We start from the raw sequence: 24,805 nt of genomic DNA, 5'->3' as shown, positions 1-24,805 counted from the left end.
CCAGCACACTTTGATTGGATAGTGCATTCTACAGTCATGTCTGCAGCCATTAACATCTTTGACTCTTTATGCATGTTGAAAAGTACAGTTGTAATTTAAAAATCAATGCTATTTACTCTAAAATCTATTTGTGGCTTGATTATTCTGGTTAATCTGGTTTGTTTGTGATTCCCAGAAGTATTTTCAGACCTCCCAAAGACATGTGCATCATTGTTCCATGCATAAGGTATGGTATATGGAGATACTATCTTTATTTGGACTAGAAAATTGAACTGAACCAGTGAATAAGTGTAAACCGCACGGATCATCAGATCATATCAGACAAAGGAGTCTTTGTGGCTCAATTGTAGGCGATAAAAAACTTCACAATGAGACAAACTGTAGGTTCTCATATGGTTTAAAATCTAAAGATACAGCTCTGCTTGAGCTGACTGCAGGTTCAAAGACATTATGAGTTTGAAGTTTCTCAACGGGTGCTTGAGCCAAGCTGCACAGACATCCTGCTGAAAACTGAAATGTACAAAAGTGTGACATATTTTTTCCACTGAGTATGTGTTTAGTTTCCACTATGTGCTTTTAATAAGTGTGCCGGGTCTGCCTGCCTAGCTACCTTCAGTAGCCAGTTCATTAGAAAGGAATTAGAGTTGACGCAGTGCGTTCCTGAGAGGGGGAGAAAAGCCAGGATTGTCAGTGGAGAGGCCAGCTGTGGCCGTGTGTGAGCCCCAGTGACGAACCCCTCAGATGGGCTGCCAAGCGCCTGCTCTCTGCTTTCTCCATCGGGCCCCCATCCTCTGGACCAACACACACACACACACACACACACACACACACACACACACACACACACACACACACACACACACACACACACACACACACACACACACACACACACACGTACGTACATGGACCACGATTTAATTAAACTCACTGAATCCGATGTCAACAGGTCTGCAGTGACCCTTATGACACCCACCATCCAATTCCACATATAACCACACGCAAAGTTGCCAAATGGGAAAAAATGCAGAAGCTTCCACAGTATTTTTCTTCGTGTCCTCAAGAAACAGAATAACGCTTCATTAGCATTCCAAATTATCTTCATACCGACACAGGCTACCCAAATCGGTGCGGCCAATCGCTCACTTAATCCATTTCCGCAGGCAGAAACAGCAAGACCTGCAACACTGCTACTAATATTGCTGCCGCCACATAACGCATCTCTGCAAAACACCAAACACGTGCAGAAAAATAGCCCATTGCAACGCAGCTTCAACACATCTCGAGGCAACTTAACAGAATGCTGCATGACCACATGATCGGCATTACATCTGCTTTACATAATGTTGACATGAAGAATGAAAAGCCCAATCTTTATTTTCACTGGAGGGGACGAAGGGCCGATTAAGGACGAGGGGGCTTAATCGGGCTGAACAGATATGTACACTAAAATGATGAAACGCATACAGATGCTTTTCTAAGATAAATTTAAAAAAAATACTATCTGAAAAATGACAGATGCTCATGTCAGCACAAAAACACACAAATGTGTGGAAAACTGGTCCAGACTTGCTCAGTTATAAAACAGTCAGGTCACTGGTCATAAACTGGTGGGAGGGCTCAGCCTCTTGATTGTCAGTGCTCAGTGGGAATGGGCTTGTTGTAGGATGTGGGTGGGCATGAGGGAGAAATAAGGATGCACTAATGGGAAACACAAATACTTAAAATGCTCATTTGCATGAAACACACTTTAGGAATTAAGACTAGCGTGCTAGAGGAAATAAATAGCTACTTTCATTACCGAGACATGTTTGTGTGTTGTGTCTCTACATCTCTAAAAAGCTGGTAGGTGCAGTAGGTGAGATGATGATCGCAGCGCCCCTGAAAGGATGTGTTCCGTGTTAACCTCGGGGTTCAGCATCAAGGGCCCAGGCTAGACGACCATAGCGTGACCTGTCGCTCAGGGCCTGGGAACCAGTTGGTAGTTGTGACTGCCTCAGAGCAGAGCAGAGAGGAGAGGACATGGCACATAAGACAGACAGCAAAAGGGTGAGGGTCACGACCGCTATGACCCTCTCTGCTGTTAGGTTACCTGAGAAAACTCCTGCTCTTGTCATGGTTGTAATTTAAACGCTAAACACAAAATACAGTACACATGTTAAAGAGGAAGTGTGGAACTGTTTTGCACTCTTGACTTGAAGTTGATAGATTATTGGACAATAGTAATATCTGAAAGACATTATTCGATCAACAAATACACTGAAACAAGGAAATGTGGAGACTTGCTTTAGTTTCAAAGCTAAAAATTATCTGAAGAAATAATTACACTCACTGAATTATCAAATTCAGTGTTATTTATCAGTCTCAAAGCACAAGGTGCCTTTTTAAGGTAAGATAAAGATCCTACAATACTACAAAGAAAACAGAGAAAACCCCAACAATCAGACGATCCCCTGTGAGCAAGCACAACGCAGGAAGAAACGTCCCGTAGAGCCAGGCTCGGGGAGAGGCAGCCTTCCTCTAAACCTGGCCCGATTCATGTTGTGTGATAGAAAAAACACACAGAGATTAATAATAATTAGCCAAAATGAATAGAATACAACTAAAACAAATGATATTTACAAAACTACGGTATATCTCAGCAGGTAACACAAGGAAAGCTGCATATAATCTGTATCGGTGTCTTTGTAAATCCACTTCGTTTTTGCTATTTTCTGACTCAAAAATGAAAAGAAATGAAAATATCTTCTGGTTTTGAAAATAAAACCAGATAATTAGAATGGCATGCTTGCAATCACCCATCGACATCACGCAGTGCACAGTAATTATTCTGCATACCAGAGCCATAGCTGAAATGTACATTTCAAACAGGAATCACACTGGCGACGTAGGTCCACTCTAATCTATTTTTCCTGCTGTGGAAAGACCACATGTGCCCCAAACTGTTGCTGGTTTACGCTACACACACTGCAGCGCTCAGTAAAGTCTAATATAAAAACACAATCCACCAATAATGGCCTTGATGAAGGACTTACAGCCCTGTTAAAATATTGTCCAGCTAAACAGACTGTGGTCAGTCTCAGAAGGACATTCTGGTGCTTGACAGCAGCAGCCCAGCCGACAGTTTGGAAATCTCTGATTTTCTTCAAGGCTAATGGTCTGGAAGAACAGCTCATAACTGCTGACTCAAACCTCCAGAACATACTCACCTTAGTGTATATGTCTGAGTGTATGCGAGACACCCGCTCATGGCCGGCCAAGTCTGCATTATTGGGAATGCTAAAACCATAAAACCCAGTGATTTATGTACGCAAAACACGACTGCTTAATATTTGTTTTTCCTACAAGCCCGAGTACATTACATGTGTGCAGATGAGTTAAAGGGGTCAACTCGAGAGAAGGAAGAAGAAAAATAAAGGGAGAAACATAAACCCTAAAACAACTTCTTCAAACCTTCTTCACAAGACGAAACATTCTTGAGGCGTTGAGCGGAGCACCTTTCAAGGATCCACATTCACATGTTTTGACTCTGTGGTGTCTTCAACTCTTGAATTATCAGCGAGTTTATCAGTCTCATTCTGTCCGTCTCTGGCACACAACTGTTGTGGATCCGAGTCTTTGTATCATGCACACCCACACACACCCACACATTCATATGACTGTGTCCATACTTGCTCTTTCTGCTCAATCTGAATCACCACCTTTATCGCTTCTATTCCCGCCACCAATCTCTCTCATATCTCAAAAGCAGAAATTCCAGTCCTGTTGGATAACAATCCTAAATCTCTAAAAAGAAAAAAAACCATTCAGGAGTACAGAAAAGGATTGTTTTCAAAACGACAAGTGTGATCTTTTGTGAAAAATTTACACACAAGGTTTGGTTTAAAAATCCCTAACCACATCGTTGGGGGTCGGTCTAACAGCCTCAAGACTTAGCTTGGCTGCACTAACCGTGACCCTCTGACGAAATTCTGTGTTTTACCTTTAGCAGGTCCAGCACGCCCACACTAAATCTTCTGCTTTAATGATAGAAGCAGGAATAAGCACCGTAAAACACTATAAAAAACTCACAGAACAACAGATTTATTATGAGACACGGCGAAAGACTGAGGGAGGGAGAGCAGAGAGTCAGCGAGAGAGAGAAGTAAAAGATAAGATCGCTATCACATTTTTGTAGTAAATCACAACAGTTATGCATGTCCACATACTTGTGTGTGTCCAAGAATGCTTTGAGCTCATAACGCAACATCTGGGAGAGTTAGAATGAAGCGATACCCGCTCCAAAGAGAACCCGAGAGATTGTTACAGAAGACACCATAGCCTTGACTCAATAGCCTTGATGAGCTGCTGGTACGAGCAGACCGGCTCCGATTTCTGCCCCCATCCGCACACATCAAAACACATTTTTCTTCTCTTGTTCCACCATCTCTGTCTGGTCAACGGAGAAACCACATTTTTTGACCACCTAATCACTGAAACAATTACTGACGGATAGTTTTCCAGTAACACGCACACAAAAAAAGTTTAATGAGATGTATAAACATAACAGTTTGTGGTAAAAGGAACAGTGGGGCTCGTTTCCATCCGCTACATGACAAAGCAGCTTTGAGCAATTTGTTAACACAGCACATGCATATTCTTCCAGAGGATAAAGCTAAGTGGTGCTCAAGTTGCACTGAATCAGACTCAGATGGGCCCTGCAAACACGAAGGTGACCGGATTGTCATGAAGTGAACAGAAACAAAATCCAAAATAACAGTTGCGGCTTGGGCCCTTCTTCTAAAACCCGACAGCCACGGGGACGTGAGCCTGGCTCTCTCTTTTCATTTAATCAACCTCTTGACCTTTTCTCAATGTCGAGTCCTTTGCATCCATCTCTTGATGGTATCAGCGTCGCAGCTGAGCGAACACCTGTTATCTGTGCGTGCGTGTTTGTTTTTAGTCTTTTATTTAACTAGTCAGGTCATTTTTAGCTAAATTACTCATGTGACTGCCTGGTCAAAGAATAGCAACAACAAAAAAAAATGCAACAAGGGCTTCAGACTCAGTGGCTGAGAGAGTGTGTAGCAACGCTGCCGCAGTAGTTTAGAAACACAGCGCGAAGGTAAGACCACACAGTTTGCATCTGGGCATGGAAAGATGGTGGGATAATAAAAAATGTAGGGTACAACACTGAAAGATTTACCCAGTACTGTGAAAGGCATTAAACAGAAGAAGAGGAGGTGAAAGAATAATACTGACAAACCCTCTCTCTGTGCTCGGTGGACTTTACGGGATTTGACCCGCTATGAATCAGAGGGGTAGACTTTTAGTCTGTGGAGATATTAAACATTGATGTTTTCTCACAATGTATTTATTTGAAAAGAAAAATCTAACAAAGCAAGTTGTTAAATCAGAAGCTGGAATAATTAGATGTAAGCAAAGTCAATATTGCAAAAACAAAAAACTAATTAAGATGCTTAAACACCATCTTTTAGTGGAAATTATGCATGTGCAAGCACCAGGATGACCTGATCAGACCTTTGCTGCTCTCTGCATTCTGAAAGAGTTTCTGCCATAGTACCAATCCTGCAATTGTCATAGTGAACATAATATAGCTAAGCTTCAGTCATTCCTGCACTTAACCACAGGCATGCTGTTGCTACTCAATACCTGGCATACCAATGCGCAAGCTGAAAATCTGTCTGAGAGGTAGAAGGAAGTGAGCACAGAAGGAATGCAGGACAGACAGTTGGAGTTGAAGGGAAGTGTTTATGTGCACATTTGCATATTATATCATTTTTTTAAACCTGGGTTAATGGATTGTTTTTGTAACATAAGACACTATTAACACAACACTGACAAACTAGCTTTTAAGTTGACGTGGCTAGCTTAGCAAACACTTCTCTAATTACAACACACACAGGGTGATGTTATCAGCTAGTGATAAGAGTCGTGATTAATGTCAAATGCCAAAAAAGATCAAATATTCACCATCCCCTTTGCTTTCTTTTAGGTCTCCACCAAACTCCGAGGAAAGTATTTGGCTCTTTAACTGCCAACAGAAAACAGCCATCAGCTGTAATGAATAAAGTGTCTAATGAGAACAATAACAGCTTGCCTAACGAAGTTACAAACCAGGGAATCAAATCAAGTTCAAACTTGCTAATATGCTTGGTAGAGCTGAAGGGGAATTGCAGTGTAAGGCAATAAAAAAACCCTCTAGTCTCTAAAGAAGAAAGACACAGATATACAAAAAAACTAATAAAAAAACCCAACCTAAACAAATAAAGAAGGAAATACTACATTTTAGGATAAACAAAAATCTTACTGTCTTAGACTAACCCAGGGACAGGTCCCTCTAAATCCTAAGAAGCAACCTCCAGGAAAGAAAAACTAAGCTGCTGCGTAACTGAAAACCTGCAGTTCCTCTAATCGTTATTTTGAGACTGTGTCTAAAAGTGAGCAAAGTGAGCAAATGAGGAAATCCACACAGACTCACAGTAAAATATTCATATTTAAAATATCTAAATATGGCCACCTCTGGGTCCCATTTTAGATGACAGAAGCCAAAATGCTGAGATCAATCCTTTAAAGCAAGACTCACAGTGGATGTCTATCTTTTTATATACAGGCCACTCAGTCTCTCTACCTTGGCTCTTAACCCTCAGCCCCTGCAAAAATCCCTCAATTTTAACTCAAGGGAACAGATAACTAGTAACAAGTGCACTGTCTACAAATGCAAGATACCACAAGCTGACACGGCACCAAAGACCTTGAAGGGTAAATAATACCTATAAAAATACAAACCACACAGATGCTAAAGGAAGCATGTTCTCAATCAGCTTGATAATGTACGTTAGTAAAGCCAAGATTGTTTTTATCCTTTCTACAATAAAATGCGCTCTAATGGTTTGTCCAGCTCTAAGGCAGGAATGAACCAGCTGTGCTGTCTGCCATTTCTGTCTCGCTCCTTAATGAGAAGTGCTAGCGTGCACAAAGTCAACAGACTAGTAAACCTCAAAGTGAACTATGGTCTGACCTCTGTAGGTCTCCGTGTATTTGCTGTCTCGCCCTCCTCTGTGTGAAACAAACAGCTCCTGCAATCACTAAAAGTTCAGTGTTGGGATTCTTGAGGTCTTTGTGTTGAGGGCTTTTTATGTTGACATAACTAGCTCCAACGAGACCAAAAGGGAATAACCAGACCATATGGAAATGAGAAAAAGCCCCAAATCACAATCATAAAAAGTATTAAAAACAAAATAATAAATATATGAAAAACAGGAGCCATTTTTAAATTTTCTTTATGACATCCTGTCTGTGTTCCCAAAGGCAAGATTTAGTAGCACAGCTTTTTAATCCCCCCCCCCCCCAAAAAAAAGCAAAAACAAAAACATGAGAAAGGGTAAAAATATATTTTGTGTAACCACCCAAGCCCTTTTTTAAAACCCTAAACAATAAGTAAAATTCAGGATACGCACTGTTCCTTGAGCCATACTGGGCCTGATTAACCAACGATGGACGGCACAACACACAATAATAATTTATGTGTGAAAGGTTCCTCTAAGGAAGACAGCTTTATGAGGAACACACTGACATATAATGTTTAGACCTCGCAAGAGAGGATGGGTGGAAACAGACGACATTTCACTTTTATCTGATATGGTGTATCTAATGTTAGCATTATGTGTTTGCACTTACACAAATAGTGACAACTTCTGCTTCTTTGCTGCACGCTGTGTTGACCATATTTCTCTGTCCCTTTCAAGTTCCCATAGCAGCCACTAATTAACCATGCATGTTCTGAGGTACTCCCTCTTCTTTCCCAGGTTTCTTCCCCTCTGCACGGCACTATACTTCCCATGGACATCCTCCTGCCGGGTGCTGTGGGAAGAAAGGCAGCTCAAGCCTTAAGAGGAGGTCCCAGCCTGTCTCTAGGCAGCCCACACACACACTCCCGTCAAAGCGCATTTATGTGTGACGGGAAGACATGTAGTTGTGGACAGAGGAGGATGGCGTGCATGTGCACAAAACGCAAATGTACAGAGTTGCAAATATTTATGCACATACACTAAACACTAAAGAAGGACATAATCTCCTCAACCTCTCAATGAGACAGAGGATGGAAAATTAACGACTAATCATTCCCACGCTGTCCTAGGAAAGTAATGCAGCTTTTGTGCTTTTCAAAATTTCAAAAAGTAACAGATGTTAGGCATTCCTGAAACACTTGTGTAACAAAATAACGTTGAAGGAATAGCCAGAGAAAAGCAAATGAATATTCACACTTTGTGTGACCAGAGATTTGTCACAGGGAAAAATCTTGAAAATTATGACAAATGGTTTAGCAAATGTGCATAGCTGCATTGTTTGGTTACAAAATGTGCCATCAGTGTTACTCTCTAAAATTTGATGGACACTGTTTTTGGAGCCAAAAGAAAAAAAAAAGAGAGATCATAAAGCTAGCTTTGTTTGTTTAAAAGACAGCATTTTGTTGTGCCGGCTGACAACACGTGGAATGAGTGAATAAGTGAAATGTCATTTTGTGGTTACCATGCTCTCATTCTCACTCATTGTTGTCCCGTGTTTGCTCCAAGGATGCTTTTCTTGGGTTTTTTTTGTCCCAAAAAGCTCCTAAAAGTAAAAAGCCACAGGCATGCTGTGAACAACAAAACATGAACACCTCAAACCGAGGCACACGTTTGTGTGTTGGCAAAGATCTGCAGACGTGACAATGAAGGTTAGGCCTTTGTAGTTTCACTTCAGTTCAATGATATTATAAGCACCAATTCACAGTAGCTGGTCCACTATGAGCAAGGACTTGGCAATGGTGGGAAGGAAAAACTCCCTTTTAACAGGAAGAGACCTTCGTGAGAACCAGGCTCAGAGAGGGGCAGTGTATAAAAGGCTCTGGGATTTTATGTCTATGTTCTGCAATATTGTGTGGGGTGGAGTCGTAGGAAATGACGTAGGCAGAAGTTGGGGGTATCGCGATGCTACTTGAGAAGAGGAGATTTTTTCTGTGTTAGTTCTGTTACCTCGTAAGCTGTGTTCCTGGTTGCCATCCTTCACGTGATGCTCCGAGTGTTAAGTTCATGACTGGAAGTAAGTTTCCTTAAATATGTTCATTTTCCGATTCTGATGTTGGCCGCGGCTTTAGTTACATTCTACCGCATTGTAGCACCGCATTTTTTCATCTCGTGACTCGAAGCATGTGCTGCCGGCCGCCGCCATTATGTAGTAATTTTATTCGGCCACACGATGGCGCCCAAGTCCTTTGTTTACAGTTAGAGTGGATGTTTCGGCTATGTATGACATTCTCACTGTGTTTAATTGTGTCCTTTCTGTGTTTGGAGCAAGAGATGTAAGATTGGCGTAGTTCAAATTATATATGTCCTGTTATGTGTATATTCAGATGGATGTGTTGGTTTATTTCATGTAATCCTTTATATTTATCTTAGTGAAGCTGTTGCTGTATATATTTATATACTCATGGCAACTTGTTTGTTACTACAGACTGCTGGCAACACTGAGCATCTAGGTGGCAATAAAACAGCTGGCGGTGACAATCCAGCAAAGTGGAAGCCTGTTGTCCTCCTTCCTGTATCCTGACCGATACACCATCTTGTTAGCTGCTGAACCTAAACGAACTAGCCCTCACCACAAGTACTCCTCAATATTGGTCCTTCGAGCCGGAGGAGTTATCAAGATGGAGCGACATGTCCTGATCCAAGGCCTAAACGCCATACACGTCGACCAAGCCGGTTTGAGGACTTTGATGTTAACTATACAGGCCACCTCTTTACGGAAATGCTGCAGTGGGATACCCCACAGCCTCACACAAGAAGCGACAGAGTTCAGCCTCAGTATAGTCATACGCCACCCCTCTACAGCGACAGGGATGGGGCCTATTACAATACACCCCCTCCACTGGGAAGAAGTGAACAAGATGTGGACCTTAATAGGAGCCTCTCACCTGAATTTGCACCTTCTAATTTGCTAGGGTCTTCAATACACACATTTCATACAGAATTCAGAGCCTTGCAGGCCGAAAGAGAGCAGCTACTCCAATCACAGCAAGTTTTACAGGAGGGCCTCAAAGAACTGAAGGAAGCAAAGAGTGACCTCAGAGAGCTGATTGAAGTGGCTCACCTGCTGAGGAAGGATATGGCTCACCTGACTGCCTCACAGCCTAGCACCAATCATCCCCCCAAGCGCGGTTCAGGAGAGGTATACACCACCCCTGAGACAATGCCACAGGAGGAGGATGAGGAGGTGTGGCCTGACCCACCGCCATGGCCTGAACCGATGGAAGAGTTGCACACAGGATTCTCCCAAATGAAGGTTGACGAACAATACTCCGATGATGGTGTACAGTATCACCCTCTACCCCGCACAGCATATTTCACTGGTGAGCCTTCGCTGCCTAGTCATCGCTGCACCCTATATCAGGACCCTGTGGTTAAGGATGGAAACACGTTTCATGCCCCTCCACAACACTCTGTGCCACCCCCCTGCTGGGCACCAAGTAAGACAGGTTTGCTCCCAACCAAGCCTGTTCCAGCCAGTTCCCCCTCTCTTGTCACTGGAGTAACCAGTGGGCACGGCAGCAACCCATCTGCTCCTCTTTCGGCTGAGCTAGTGTACAGGGGGCCCAAACCAACCATCCCAAGGTTCATTCATTCTGATCCCTCTGAGTTTGCTAGGCTCCGCATGGCTTTAGAGAACCTACTCCCTCCTAATGCTACTGAGCTCTTCAAGTATCAGATACTTGTGGACCACCTCAAACTAGATGAAGCTCGACTTATTGCCGATGCTTACCTGAACTCACCCAAGCCTTATACTGACACCATGGCAGCCCTCCACGACAAATTTGGACAACCTCATCAGCTCGCCTTGAGAAAGATAGCAAGTGTCCTGGATGGTCCTGAAATAAGGCGAGGTGACACAGTAGCCTTCCAAAGGTTCTCCCTTCAGGTGCAGTCACTAGTTGGGCTGTTACAAACATTAGGACTGGAAGGAGAAGCGGAGTTGAACTGTGGGTCCCACGTTGCCCGACTAATAAGTAAGCTTCCTGCCGAACAGAGAGCTGATTTTCGTCGACACCAGTTTAAACAGCCCGGGAGCACCTACACTCTGTACGACCTATCTGCATGGCTTACTGTGCCTACTGTGCCTACTGTGAGAGCACAGAACACTATTTCAGCCAATGTGATGATGTAGCCAAGCTCTCCAAAGAGGAAATAAAGGACTGGATACAGGTCAACAAACGATGCTGGCGCTGTGCCCGAACTCATTTAGCTGCTCAGTGCACACTAAAGAAACCCTGCAGCCGCTGCCAGGGTAAACATCTGCTGGCTCTTCACGAGGTAAATGCCAGGACAGAAGGAAACAACGCTGGCATGGCTGCAAAGGAGGAAAGCTGCCTAACCAGTTCGGCTTCGGGCTCACTCTACCTTGATCGCCATGGGGCCAGCAATCGTGTCATGCTGAAGATTGTACCTGTGCTTTTGAGCCATGGAGAGCGGACTCTAGACACCTATGCTATACTTGATGACGGTTCAGAGAGGACCATGCTGCTCCCTGCTGCTGCAAAGACTCTTGGTCTGGCAGGCAGCCCGGAGGACCTGCCATTACGAACCGTCCGCCAAGATATTCAGATGCTTCATGGACATACCGTATCCTTCAGCGTCTCTGGTGCTACCAACCCTGGATCCTACTACAAGATTGATGGAGCGTTTACAGCTGATCGTCTCAACTTAGCTCACCATACTTATCCTATCGACCAGCTGAGAAGGAAGTACAAATACCTGCATGGGATCCCGGTCCCTGCCCTGAAGGAAGCCAAGCCTCTGCTTCTCATTGGTTCAGACCAGCCACACCTGATCACCCCCATAGAACCAGTCCGCCTCGGCCCACCTGGAGGCCCAGCAGCAGTCCACACCCGGCTTGGCTGGACCCTTCAAGGGCCAAGTCTTTTCATGGGGCGGCAGACCCAGCCTGTCCTATCCCTGTATACATCCGCCCAATCAGACGAGTTGCTCAAACATGTGGAGCGGCTCTGGCAGGTGGACGTGGTGCCTTACCGATCCGAGAAAGAGGTCACTCGGTCGAAACAGGATCAGCAGGCTGTGGCCCTGCTCGAGGCAAGAACAACTCGTAGCATACCTGAAGACTCCATCGACCATCCTGCATCTGTACTCCGTCACCCACAGATGCCGCCACTGAATGCACCAAAGGAATCAGTCATGCCCATGCTTCGAAGCACAGAAAGGCGCCTGTTAAAGGATCCCAGTCGGGCTGATGCCTACAGGGCAGAAATGCAGAAGCTGATCCAATCAGGAGCCGTGAAGGAAGTTACGCATGAGACCTCGCCCAAGGAGAACTGGTACATACCGCATCATCTTGTCAGTCATAACGGGAAGAATCGCCTGGTGTTTAACTGTTCCCATAAATACCTTGGACAGTCCCTGAACCAGTTCCTGTTGCCTGGCCCTACTCTTGGAGCTTCCCTGCTGGGGGTGCTGGTCAGGTTTCGTGAACACCCCATAGCTGTGAGTGGAGACATCAAGGGGATGTTCCATCAGGTACTGCTCCTCCCTGAAGACCGGCCCCTGTTGAAGTTCCTTTGGCGGGACTTAAAGGTGAATGAACCCCCTAAAATCTTCGAGTGGCAGGTCCTGCCATTTGGGACAACTTCAAGCCCCTGCTGCGCCACCTTTGCCCTGCAGCATCACGTGATGGAGCACACACAGCCTGACGACAGCCTGAGATTCTCCATCGAGAGGTGTTTCTACGTAGACAACTGCCTACAGAGTGTTGGCTCACCGGAAGAAGCGAGAGATCTGGTGGATCGGCTAAGAGAGTTGCTGAAATCAGCTGGCTTCGAGCTACGTCAGTGGGCTTGTAATGATCCAAGTGTCCTGAGCCATTTGCCTCCAGAAGCTAGATCACAGAGTCTGGATCTGTGGCTAGCCGAGGACAAATCCACCCCGCTAGAGACCACGCTCGGGCTCAGCTGGGACTGGAATACCGACTCCTTGGGTTATAAGCACAGGCCCGTGTCCTATGAGATGCCAACCCTCAGAAACATCTATAGAGTCCTAGCCTCACAGTACGACCCTTTGGGCTATCTGTTACCCTTCACCACTCGGGCCAAGCTCCTCCTCAGGCAGTTATGGGATAAGAAGCATGGTTGGGACGACTCGAATCTTCCCTCCACTCTCCTGCAAGCTTGGTCTGACTGGGAGGTGGAGCTTCAGTTTTTACCTCACCTTACCTTCCCACGTGCCTATGTTCCTGCCAGTGCTAACTTAAAAGGGGCCATCCGTGAGGTGCACATTTTTGGGGATGCTTCTGAGAAAGCTTATGGAGCGGTGTCTTATATGAGGACTGTAGAACAGGATGGGCAAGTTCACCTCACCTTCATCCTAGCTCGCTCCCGGGTAGCCCCCAAACGAGCTCTCTCTATTCCCCGCCTCGAGCTCTGTGGAGCTTTGCTGGCAGCGCAGCTGGCCAGTACCCTGAATAAGGAACTCACCTCAGCGATTGAAAGAACAGTCCTGTGGTCTGATTCGACCACTGTTCTTACCTGGTTGAGCTCACAGTCCTGCCGCTACAAGGTTTTTGTAGGAGCCAGGGTAGCTGAGATACAGGAGTTGACGGAACACTGTACCTGGCGCTACATAGACTCAGAAAGTAATCCAGCGGATGACCTGACGAGAGGGAAGGCTCTGGCCGAGCTCAAAGTGCCTAATCGGTGGTCGAATGGACCCCCCTTTCTGCTCAACAGTCCTGACACATGGCCAGAGAACCCGAGCTCCGAGCCCCGTAATGACGAACTTGAGCTCCGGAAAACAGTCTTCTGTGGAACCTCTATCACCTCCACACCTACCTGTCAGGATGGAATGGCGTGCAAGACTTGGCAGGAGCTCTTGGATATTACTGTTAAAGAGCTTTGTGGTCAGGGACTCTCGACTGCGCCATCTAGGGCTGAGGACTATCAGAATGCTGAACAGGCCATTCTCCGGCAGGCTCAACAGGAGTCATTTCCTGAGGAGTGCAGATTGCTTTCAGAAAGGAAACCTGTCTCATCCAGAAGCCGCTTGCTTACCCTGGCACCTGAACTGGATACCTCAGTGGGCCTCATCAGAGTAGGGGGTCGGTTGCGACGCCTAGAAGGTCTTGACGGACCTATATTGCATCCGATTGTCTTGGATCCTTCACACCCTTTCACACGCCTGCTTATCCAGAAATATGATGTTGATCTGCATCATCCAGGCTCCGAACGGGTCTTCGCGGAGCTGCGGAGGTCTTACTGGATACTGCGTGGAAGAGAGGCAATTCGCAAGCACCAGCGAACCTGTCCTGAGTGTCAGCGTTGGAGGGCACAACCCTCTGTTCCCAAGATGGCTGACCTTCCAGCTGCTCGGCTTAGACTTTACAAACCAGCCTTTTACTCAACCGGTGTTGACTGTTTCGGGCCTATGTTTGTGAAGGTAGGAAGACGTCATGAGAAGCCCTGGGGAATCATTTTCAAGTGTATGACGACGAGGGCGGTACATCTTGATCTCCTAAGTAGCTTAGACGCGGATGCGTTCCTCATGGCCCTGAGGCGATTCATAGCCAGAAGAGGGACACCGGCAGAGTTATGGTCTGACTGTGGGACCAATTTCAAAGGGGGAGAACGAGAACTCAGAGAAGCCTTTGCCAACATGTCAGAGACATTGCAAGGGAGGCTCGCCCGTCAGAAGATCAGATTCCAGTTCAACCCCCCGGCAGCCCCACATTTCGGAGGTGTATGGGAGAGGGAAATCTGTTCAGTGAAGACAGCTCTGCGCACCTGTGTGGGTTCCCAACCTCTTCACGAGGAGGTACTCCGTACAGTTCTGCTTGAGGTTGAATTGATCCTTAACGCAAAGCCCTTAGGCTACGTTTCCACCGACGTAGCCGATGTGGACCCTGTGACACCCAATAGTCTCCTCATGGGGCGGCCTGATGGATCACTACCCCAGGTGGTCTACTATGAGACAGAAAACCTGAGTCGGCGACGTTGGAGGCACTCACAGATTCTTGCTGATCAGTTCTGGGCAAGATTCATCAGGGAATACTTGCCTGGCTTACAGGCAAGGCAGAAGTGGCAGTCAACTCCTCCTGAACTTCTGGAAAAGGCAGTTATTATGGTTGCAGATCCACAGCTGCCTCGAGCCTTGTGGCCAATAGGCCATGTGATTAAGGTTCATCGTAGTGATGATGGACTTGTCCGATCTGCTGATGTGAACGTTAATGGACGTGTTTACACCAGACCAGTTGCTCGGTTGGTAGTTTTACCTGCCGTGCCATCGGAAGACAGCGATACTAAGCAGAATAGCAAGTCGCCTCCCTCAACTGATTAGGGAGCCTTTTTTCGGGGAGCAAATGTGTAACCACATTTGGGGGCGGCTGTATAAAAGGCTCTGGGATTTTATGTCTATGTTCTGCAATATTGTGTGGGGTGGAGTCGTAGGAAATGACGTAGGCAGAAGTTGGGGGTATCGCGATGCTACTTGAGAAGAGGAGATTTTTTCTGTGTTAGTTCTGTTACCTCGTAAGCTGTGTTCCTGGTTGCCATCCTTCACGTGATGCTCCGAGTGTTAAGTTCATGACTGGAAGTAAGTTTCCTTAAATATGTTCATTTTCCGATTCTGATGTTGGCCGCGGCTTTAGTTACATTCTACCGCATTGTAGCACCGCATTTTTTCATCTCGTGACTCGAAGCATGTGCTGCCGGCCGCCGCCATTATGTAGTAATTTTATTCGGCCACACGATGGCGCCCAAGTCCTTTGTTTACAGTTAGAGTGGATGTTTCGGCTATGTATGACATTCTCACTGTGTTTAATTGTGTCCTTTCTGTGTTTGGAGCAAGAGATGTAAGATTGGCGTAGTTCAAATTATATATGTCCTGTTATGTGTTGTCATGTTCGGAGGCAATAAGACGCAGGGTTCTCAAGCACGAACCACTTTTTATTGAGTTGTAGCAGCAGTGTCCGTGGCTACATAAATTTCTGGAAAAAACACATATACACCGGTCTTCTAGCGACCTCTAGTGGCTGCCCTCATGGTAGCCTTACTAGGACAACATAAACAGATTTCACAACATCTCCCCTTTTAACAAAGGTACTTTAAACATAAAACAGTGTTGTCAGAACGCAGGACATCACAGGGGTAGACTACCCTCAGTCCTGATAAGGGATTATTCTGCCCTTAGAACGTAAAAAGGAGATAGTCCTCAGTCTCTGAATCTGAGAGGTACTTTAATTTCCCGCCCCCTGGAAGTCACTCTCACAGGTGTGGTAGGGTGGAGAGGAGACCCCGGGACAGGGATTGGCAATGTCTGCCTTACTGGTGGTTCTTGGGAAGCGGCCGCCCCTTTAGTTGGAGTAGTCGGTGTAGCTGGAACAGTGCTCTGCTGCTGCTCCTCAGGATCAGCGGTGCCTGGGACAAGCTGAAGGTGTCGTCTGTTGCGGCGAGTCACGTTCCCATTCGCCATCTCCACCAAGTAGGATCTCGGCTCCTTAGACTTACTGATGACCTTGGCTGGAGTCGTCCACCCCTTTTCCCCGTCAAGCTTCACTACAACATCCTGGCCTGGGAGAAGCTCAGGAAGTGGACGAGCTGAATGTCTGCGGTTGTAGAAGAATCTGTAAGAGTCCTTAGCTGCAGCATCTCTTTGGCACACTGTGTCCCTATTGACTGGACTGGGCAGCAATGTCTTTTCGAGTACTGGGACGGTGGTGCGGATTTGACGTCCTGTCATAAGTTGAGCTGGGCTTGCACCGGTTGCTGCAATTGGTGTAGAGCGGTAACTCATTAAGGCTAAGCAGGGGTCAGGCTGTTTGAGAATGTACTTGGCCGTTTGGACAGCTCTTTCAGCAGCTCCATTTGACTGGGGGTAATGAGGGCTCGACGTAGTGTGGGTGAAGCCATAACTCAGTTTGAAGTCTTGGAACTCTGATGATGTGAACTGCGTCCCATTATCACTGACCAGTTCTAACGGGATGCCCCATCTAACGAACATGTGTTTAAGCTTGTTAATGACCTGTCTGCTGGTTGTTGTAGTGAGGGAAGCAATCTCAATGTCTCTTGAAAAATAGTCAACAACGACAAGAAAGTTCTTACCCTCAAGCTCGCAAAGATCAGCTGCAATCTTTTGCCAGGGGCCATTTGGGCAGAGGAGTAGTCACGAGAGGTTCCCGTCGCTGTGTAGGCTTGTGCTCTCTGCAAAAGTTGCATGACCTCACCTTATGTGTTATTTGAAGTCCAATGTTGGGCCACCACACTGTTGATCTTGCGCGCTCTCTACATTTAGTTAGTCCTTGGTGGCCTTCATGTAATTGGTCAAGGACACTGGGTCTAAGTGCTGTGGGAATTACGATGCGATCGTGGTAGAGCACTAGACCATCTGATTCTGAAAGGTGGCTTCTGGCTGCATAAAAGCCTTGCAGTGGTGAGCTCTTTGCCATTCTCCGAGGCCACCCTTGTCTGATGAAGATGATTGCTTTTTGAAGCTCTGGGTCCCTCTGTGTAGCTCTACGAATTTCCTCCAACTTATGTGACTTGATAGGTTTGCTTGTCACTACGTTGCTCACATATGCCTTGACATGGCTGTCTGTCTCGGACGGGTAGCATCCGTGCAGTGGATGTCTGGAGAGTGCGTCCGCCACCACTAACTGTTTACCGGGAACATGCTCAGCAGTGACATTGAATCGCATCAGTCGCATCAGCAATCTCTGACATCTCAGTGGCGTTTTATCAAGGTCGTATGAGTTGATCAAAGGCACCAAGGGCTTATGGTCAGTTTGTAGACGTACATGACCCATGCCTTGGATGTAGCGGGTAAAACGTTCGCAGGCCCAGACAGATGCTAAACACTCTTTTTCGATCTGCGAATATCTTTTCTCTGTGTCTGTGAGCGTGCGAGAACAAAAGGCAACAGGCCGTAACTCCCCGTCATTGTCCTGTAACAGTGCAGCACCCAGGCCATAGCTGCTGGCGTCCGCACTGACAACTGTTGGTCGGCCTGCATCATAATAACAAAGTGCTGGTGCAGCCACGAGCATTGCTTTTGCTTTGTTGAATGCTTGCTCCTGAGGCTCGCCCCACACCCATACAGTCTCTTTTTTGAGTAGATTGGAGAGGGGGTGCAGCACCGTGGACAGGCCTGGCAGGAATTTTCCAACATAGTTTATTAATCCGAGTACCTGCCTGAGTTGTTCTACATTGGTGGGGCTGGGCATCCTGGCAATAGCCTCCACCTTGCCATCATCAGGTTTCACACCATCCGCACTGATGATGTGACCGAAGAACTGTAGTTCATTCTTTCCAAAGTGGCACTTGGACCTGTTGAGCTTAAGTCCTGATGCTTTGATTGTCTGTAATACTGCACCTAAGCGTTGGTCATGTTCCTCTTTGTTAGCCCCGAAAACCAATATGTCGTCCATCACGACGACAGTCCCCTCTAGGCCCTTGAGCAAGGTGCTCATGAGCCGCTGGAAGATCTCGGGTGCTGAAGTTATGCCAAATGGCAGGCGTCTGAAGCAAAACCTGCCCATGGGAGTTATGAACGTGGTTAGTTTTTGGCAGCTGGGATCCAGTGGTATTTGCCAGAACCCACTGGAGGCATCCAAAGTGGAGAAAACTTTAGCCCCTGCCAACTTAGGAGTTATGTCATCCAATGTGGGCAAGATGTACCGTTCACGCTTTACTCCCTTATTCAGACGTTTTAAGTCCACACACACCCTGACCTCATCCTTGTTGCGCTTTGGAGCAGGCACCATTGGTGCACACCAGTCTGTTGGCTCGGTGACTTCCTCAATGATGCCAAGTTTGAGCATGCGCTTTATTTCCTTTTCCACTTTTGGGAGGAGAGGAAAAGGCACCCGGCGTGGGGTGGTTACACTGTACGGCACTGCATCTTCGGTCAGCTCGATTTTTACAGGTTCACAGTTCAGCAGGCCAATTTCTCCGAACACATCCTCTTTTAAGTCACTACTGATTTTGTTAACTCTAGTGACTAATCCCATGCGCTTTGCTACTGTATTCCCCAGTAGGTTACTTGCATATTGCCCTTTTATAACTGTAATCCAGTACTGGTACTTTTGGCCTTTGTACTCTGTAGTAGCAAGGAATTTACCCATGCACTTGACTTTTCCACCAGGGCTGTACACAGTTGGCTTACACTGGATAAGTTTGGGTCTCTGCTGTAGCTTATTAAGGGTCGTTTCTGTCATAACAGTGGTGTCTGCGCCTGTATCAATTTTAAAATCAACTGGACTGCCATTTACCAATAGCTCAATGTCCCAGTCGGCATCTGAGCCTGACTCCTCAATGACTGTTGTTTTTGGCTCAATTACTGCTCCTAGGAAAAGCTCCCCTATGAAGAATGAATCCTCATCTGAGTCCTCTACAGCCTCAGCCCTGACCTCTTTTAGCATTTTGGTTTTGCATACAACTTCAAAGTGTCCCAACTTATTGCACTTTCTGCATCTTTTATTGCGGGCTGGGCAGTTTTCTCTTTTGTCATGCACCCTGTTGCATCTTTGGCATTTTGGTTTACTCTCACCATGTTGTTGCTCACGTACCTGATGAGGTTGGTAGTAACTCCTTCTCATGCTGTTATAATGCCTCTGTTTCACCTCATTCACCGTGCTTTCCACTCGGTCTGCACTTTGCTGTTTGACTTGTTCACTCTGGCGTGCTAGTTGAATGGCTTTATCCAAAGTTAAGTCCGCCTCGAGCTGGAGTTTTTGTGAAACATCTTTGTCAATTAATCCAATGACGATACGATCCCGGATCTGCTCGTCTTTACTGCCGCCGAACTCGCAGTGCTGCGCGAGCTCGTACAGGCCCCGCACGAAAGCCTCGACCGTCTCCCCGGCCCTCTGGCTCCGTTTGTGAAAACAGGCGCGGTCATGGATAACGTTTCTCTTTGGGACAAAGTGCTCATCGAACTTTTGTATAACCAGATCATACTCAAACTGCGGACTTGGCCTGGCCTCCGTAGCAGCAGGAAACACAAATGAGCCATATATTGGTTCGGCATCTCTCCCCATGGAGTAAAGAAGCGAGTTCACCTGCACTTCGCCGCTCTCCATCCCTAGCTTGGACGCCACTCGAAAACGGGAGAATCTCTGCCGCCATATCGGCCACTCTGCCGGCTGTGTAAAGTCGAACGGCTCCGGAGGTCCAAATTTAGCCATTTCTTCGTGTAACTCGGCGTGAAGTCCTCACTTCTGACACCATGTCATGTTCGGAGGCAATAAGACGCAGGGTTCTCAAGCACGAACCACTTTTTATTGAGTTGTAGCAGCAGTGTCCGTGGCTACATAAATTTCTGGAAAAAACACATATACACCGGTCTTCTAGCGACCTCTAGTGGCTGCCCTCATGGTAGCCTTACTAGGACAACATAAACAGATTTCACAACATGTGTATATTCAGATGGATGTGTTGGTTTATTTCATGTAATCCTTTATATTTATCTTAGTGAAGCTGTTGCTGTATATATTTATATACTCATGGCAACTTGTTTGTTACTACAGACTGCTGAGCATCTAGGTGGCAATAAAACAGCTGGCGGTGACAATCCAGCAAAGTGGAAGCCTGTTGTCCTCCTTCCTGTATCCTGACCGATACACCATCTTGTTAGCTGCTGAACCTAAACGAACTAGCCCTCACCACAAGTACTCCTCAATAGGCAGAAACGTTTTTGCAGCAGAGGAAAAAGAGAAGAAGAAGAAAAGCAGGAGTGCATTATAGAGACAAACAAAGGAAGAGAAACGACAAAGGTTATGTGGTCTGTCTATGCTCAGGTCCTAGTGGGGGTCTGTTTGTCCAGGACAAATGTGGAGATGGGTTTAAAGGGTCTTACAGCATTTGGTGTAAATATCTCATCATCTTTGTGCTTTATGTAGTATAAAAAAATTAACCTGATCATTATATTATATATATTCAATAAGCCTACACTAGACAAGAGTGTAGTGAGCAAGAAAAATGGGAAAAAAGCAAAGGGGGTAATTTTCCACAAGAAAAATAACTGTTGTTGCACATGCAGAACAAACCTATAATTACAGCAAAGCAAGCACAAACAACATATAATAAGCCAAACAAGCCAACAAATATCCAACTCTAATCCCTTTTAGCTTTCTTTAGGAATAAAGGAACTGGCCCTTAAAATGTAATTAACATTAAACACTGATATTTACGGGAATGTACGTGTATTATTAAGACCCATTCAACTCATGAAAACTGAGGTCAGTAAGAAGAAAGGAAGGTAGAAGACAGTTTACACTCAGTTTAGCCTTTCTGATAACATTTTTGTGTCGCAAGGACTCAAGCAGGCAGAATAAGAAATAAAACAAGGCTTTAATGGGTGGCGGTAAAGAAACAAAAGATGGAAAGAGTCCAAGAGGAGGTCAAGCAGCAAAAAGATCAACCTAAGGGGACACAAAAGACAAATGACACACGTATACACAAAATGTGCTGAGTAGGGAGAAAGCAAAACTAATGCAAGACATGAAAGAAAACCCAGAATTCAAAGTAAAAATGGGAAATAATGAAGAGAACTAATACTGACATGAGGACCAGCACCGAAGACGAACAAGGAACCGAGACGTTAACACAGAAAGATCAATTTGAAAGAAAGGCAGATGTAAATGTAAAAGTGAGATCAGAGGTCAAATGTGACAAAATGTTTGGATGTGATATTTAGAATTTCCTTATAAGACGATCACTTCCTAAAAGTTGCCAATACAAAGACAGGCAGATGAATTTAAAACAAGTGTTTTAAGAAAAAAGGCATTTTATGAACGTTTGAACTTGAAGAAGACGTCAAAGGTCCAAAGTAACGTGATATTTAGAAACACAAGGCCACCTAGAGGAAGGGGACCTTCACTGATTCGACCCACACAAGATTTAAGTGGGCTATATGCGGCCTAAAATGTAAAATGAGTTGCCATATATCATCTGCATCATATTACAAGACCTACACCTCGATCTTAAGCACATCAGTGTGCGCAAGTTTCACTAAAATCTAACCAATACTAGAAGGAATAGTAATTCTTGTGATTTGCGAATCGATGGACAGAAGCCTCGCCATAGCATCAAAAAACCCAGGAACCCAAACTAGAGACTGTGGTATTATGTGCCTTTGAGACAAAAGTGTTTCTCATACAGCTGTCTGTGTGCTATGGAACACCCACTGTCCTCACAATCATGTTAATTTTACTTTAAATTGTCATATTTCTATTTTGGATAATTATGCCAAACAGTTAATCCTGTGTTAGCTAAGATCTACAGTTAAATACAGTGTTTGGTCAAAGTTAAACATGAAATAGAGACTTTAAAGGTTACCACGTATCATGGAGGCAAGAAAATAAATAAATAAAAGACGAATGAAGACCAAAAAGATGAAGCAGATGTAATTGTTAACATCTGCTTCACTACAGGGTGGGGACAGTCTGGTTGACTCTGTGCAGCCACATATTCAGAGGACCAAATGAGACGGAAAAGAGGATTCGAGGAGAATAACAGTGAAGTGAGCTACAAGAAAATTAAAGAGCGCATCTTTTATGAAAACTGACAAGAAGAAATTTTCAGTTAAGTCCTTAAAAAAAAAACCAACTAAAAAAACAAGCATGGTGCTGTATGACTAAGTGCCTCAAGCATTAAACCCCTAGCAGGCTGCAGAACTGGCTGAGCACCAAACCAGTGTTTTATTGGTTCCCCTGGGCAGTGTTATAGGCTGCCTCACCATCTTTTACTGAGCCCTGGTGATTAGGAGCGCAACGTGCTGATGGCACGCAGAATCCTGTTACCGCCACTTTGATTTACACCCCTGACCAAATGCCTGTCCGCTAAATATGTGTAAATATGTGAAACAGATTACAGGAACGCATTGCTGCTTGGGACATTTAACCAGGAAACTATGTGAAGACGGCCAAAAATAGACTATTCTACTATTCAAGCAGTGTTTGATGAGACTGGATAATATCTGTTGACAGCAGATATTTGTTACTTTTTAACTAAGAGGCTAGAATATACTTAAAGTCAGAAAAGCTTAAATCATATTATATAAGTAATAAATATTATACAGTTAAATGCTTTATTAGCTTAAGTAGAAATGTAGATTTTGGTAACAAATCCACTAAACAGCCTCAGCCCCAGAACTGATATTACAGAGGGTAGTTATAGGAAAGAAGGATTTTAAAGTCTTTAGCTACATACAAATGACACACGAAAAACATAATAACATTTTCAATATTACGAATTTCCACACATATAATAAAATAATAATAAAGTTATTATTACTAAGAATATGCATTATGGACTCCTTCAAATAAAAGCTGTGAAAAAAGCAGCATGGTCCTGGTGAGGATGAGGTAATATTTATGATTACTCCAGCTGGTTGCTGCAAGTTGTAAAAACAAAGCATAAAAAATTATGAGAGTCAAATCTGGAGATGCCGGACCAACACACATGAGCTGAATGACAAATATAAACGATAATACAGCACCAGGGCAGAGGCACTGACTTTGTGAACCTCAAACATATGCACTAAAATGCAGCAGGGTAAGACTTATTTACTCCTTCTTTATTTCTTCCTACCACATGAGACTTAGTTGCGGCAGTGACTCTGGAGCTGCATCTGGCCCATGCGGAACGTGTGTGAAATCATTTCTCTATTCCTGTCATTTACTGTAATGCTTTGCAGATGGAAGCCTGTGCGTTACATGGAGGAAAATGAGCGAGAGAAATTCATGAGCCACAGGCAAAGTGGAGACTGCTATCACACAGTAAATGGTAAAAAGAAAAAGAAAAGAAAAACGCAAGCATGGCTCAACAAGTGGCTAACTAAAGCACCCATTGCTCAGAAGATACTTAGGTTTGGGGGTGGTTTAAGGAGACACGTGCAATAGTGTAAGGCTACAGAGAGGTCTGCTAGTTGAATAATTCTCTTGTTGGAGTGTCTCTGCCTTCAGCCATGAGGAATTAAACCTGGCTCAAATGATCTTTTACAATTTCTTGCCAACATTAAGAGAAAAAGCAGCAACGTGCTGATAAAAATCAGCCACTGTATGCTTCAGGGATCTGTGTAATTCTGTGACATGAGGCCAAAAGCACACACCGGTGGTGACACAGTTCCAGAGAGCTATCGCCTTACTGCACCTTGTTGGGAAAGGCTGGCATTGAAATAGGCTCCCAGCTGCCAACGGGTAGTTTGTCACTGGAGTTAGGAAGTATTTGATAGCTTTCTCAGCTTGAAGACATCTCCGTCAACGAAAGCAACCATATGAGCTAATGTAAACCGCACGTACACTGTGGAGGCAACTGGCTGTCCCCCATAAGTGAATGAACAGATGAAGCATAAGAACAAATGAAAGAAACAGTTACTAACATATTATTCTCATTTAATGTGAAGTTGAATATGCCATAGATTACTTTTTAACCCCCAGCCTTTTCCATCTGATTAGGCTTTGGCCATTTCTCCGATGGGTTCTTCCATAAGGCAACAACTTCAGCTGCTAGACACACTAAAACAGTATAACTTTCTCCACCTTCTGATCATTGCTAATCTCCATTCAGATTATCCATGACTTTTAACTTTCAATCTTTCTAATCAAACCTGTTCTGGTCCACTCTATTTTTAATCTTGCAGGCACTCCCTATTTATGCAGAAGGTTAATTGGGGATCAACTGGTCACTTTGATTGACTGCTCTCACCATTCTCTGTATCCAAGCAAAAACCTGTATCAGTTTGCTTATTTCTTGCAGAGAAAGCCACAAACA

General features: G+C 45.0%; 2 protein-coding genes and 1 long non-coding RNA gene across 4 annotated transcripts in view; 1 reads left to right on the top strand and 2 right to left on the bottom strand.

Moving 5' to 3' along the window:
- The window catches only part of LOC113020740 (mitochondrial import inner membrane translocase subunit TIM16-like), a 122,074-nt gene that overhangs the window by 18,705 nt on the left and 78,564 nt on the right, over window positions 1-24,805 (bottom strand). The gene's annotated exons all lie outside the window — the stretch shown is intronic.
- Window positions 8,881-9,563, top strand: LOC113020746 (uncharacterized). The gene is made up of 2 exons (XR_003272221.1): window positions 8,881-9,084; window positions 9,496-9,563. It is a non-coding gene; the product is annotated as an uncharacterized LOC113020746 (long non-coding RNA).
- Window positions 17,150-20,421, bottom strand: LOC113020742 (uncharacterized protein K02A2.6-like). The gene is made up of 2 exons (XM_026164951.1): window positions 18,191-20,421; window positions 17,150-17,893 (listed from the first exon to the last, which is right to left on the bottom strand). The coding sequence occupies exons 1-2, from the start codon at window positions 20,215-20,217 to the stop codon at window positions 17,155-17,157; spliced, it is 2,766 nt and encodes a 921-aa protein (XP_026020736.1). The 5' UTR covers window positions 20,218-20,421; the 3' UTR covers window positions 17,150-17,154.

Source organism: Astatotilapia calliptera, chromosome 4 (assembly GCF_900246225.1).
Source record: "Astatotilapia calliptera chromosome 4, fAstCal1.2, whole genome shotgun sequence".
Taxonomy (NCBI): Eukaryota; Metazoa; Chordata; class Actinopteri; order Cichliformes; family Cichlidae; genus Astatotilapia; species Astatotilapia calliptera.
The sequence above is the reverse complement of the archived record's forward strand: the minus strand, read 5'-3'. Positions and strand labels throughout refer to the sequence as shown.

Excerpts from the sequence above, each read along its gene's own strand:
- LOC113020742 (XM_026164951.1), bottom strand. The coding sequence starts at position 20,217 with ATGGCTAAATTTGGACCTCCGGAGCCGTTCGACTTTACACAGCCGGCA. Across the intron at positions 17,894-18,190 it reads TTAATAAACTATGTTGGAAA|AGAGTGTTTAGCATCTGTCT; the intron begins ATTCCTGCCAGG and ends GCAGATCGAAAA.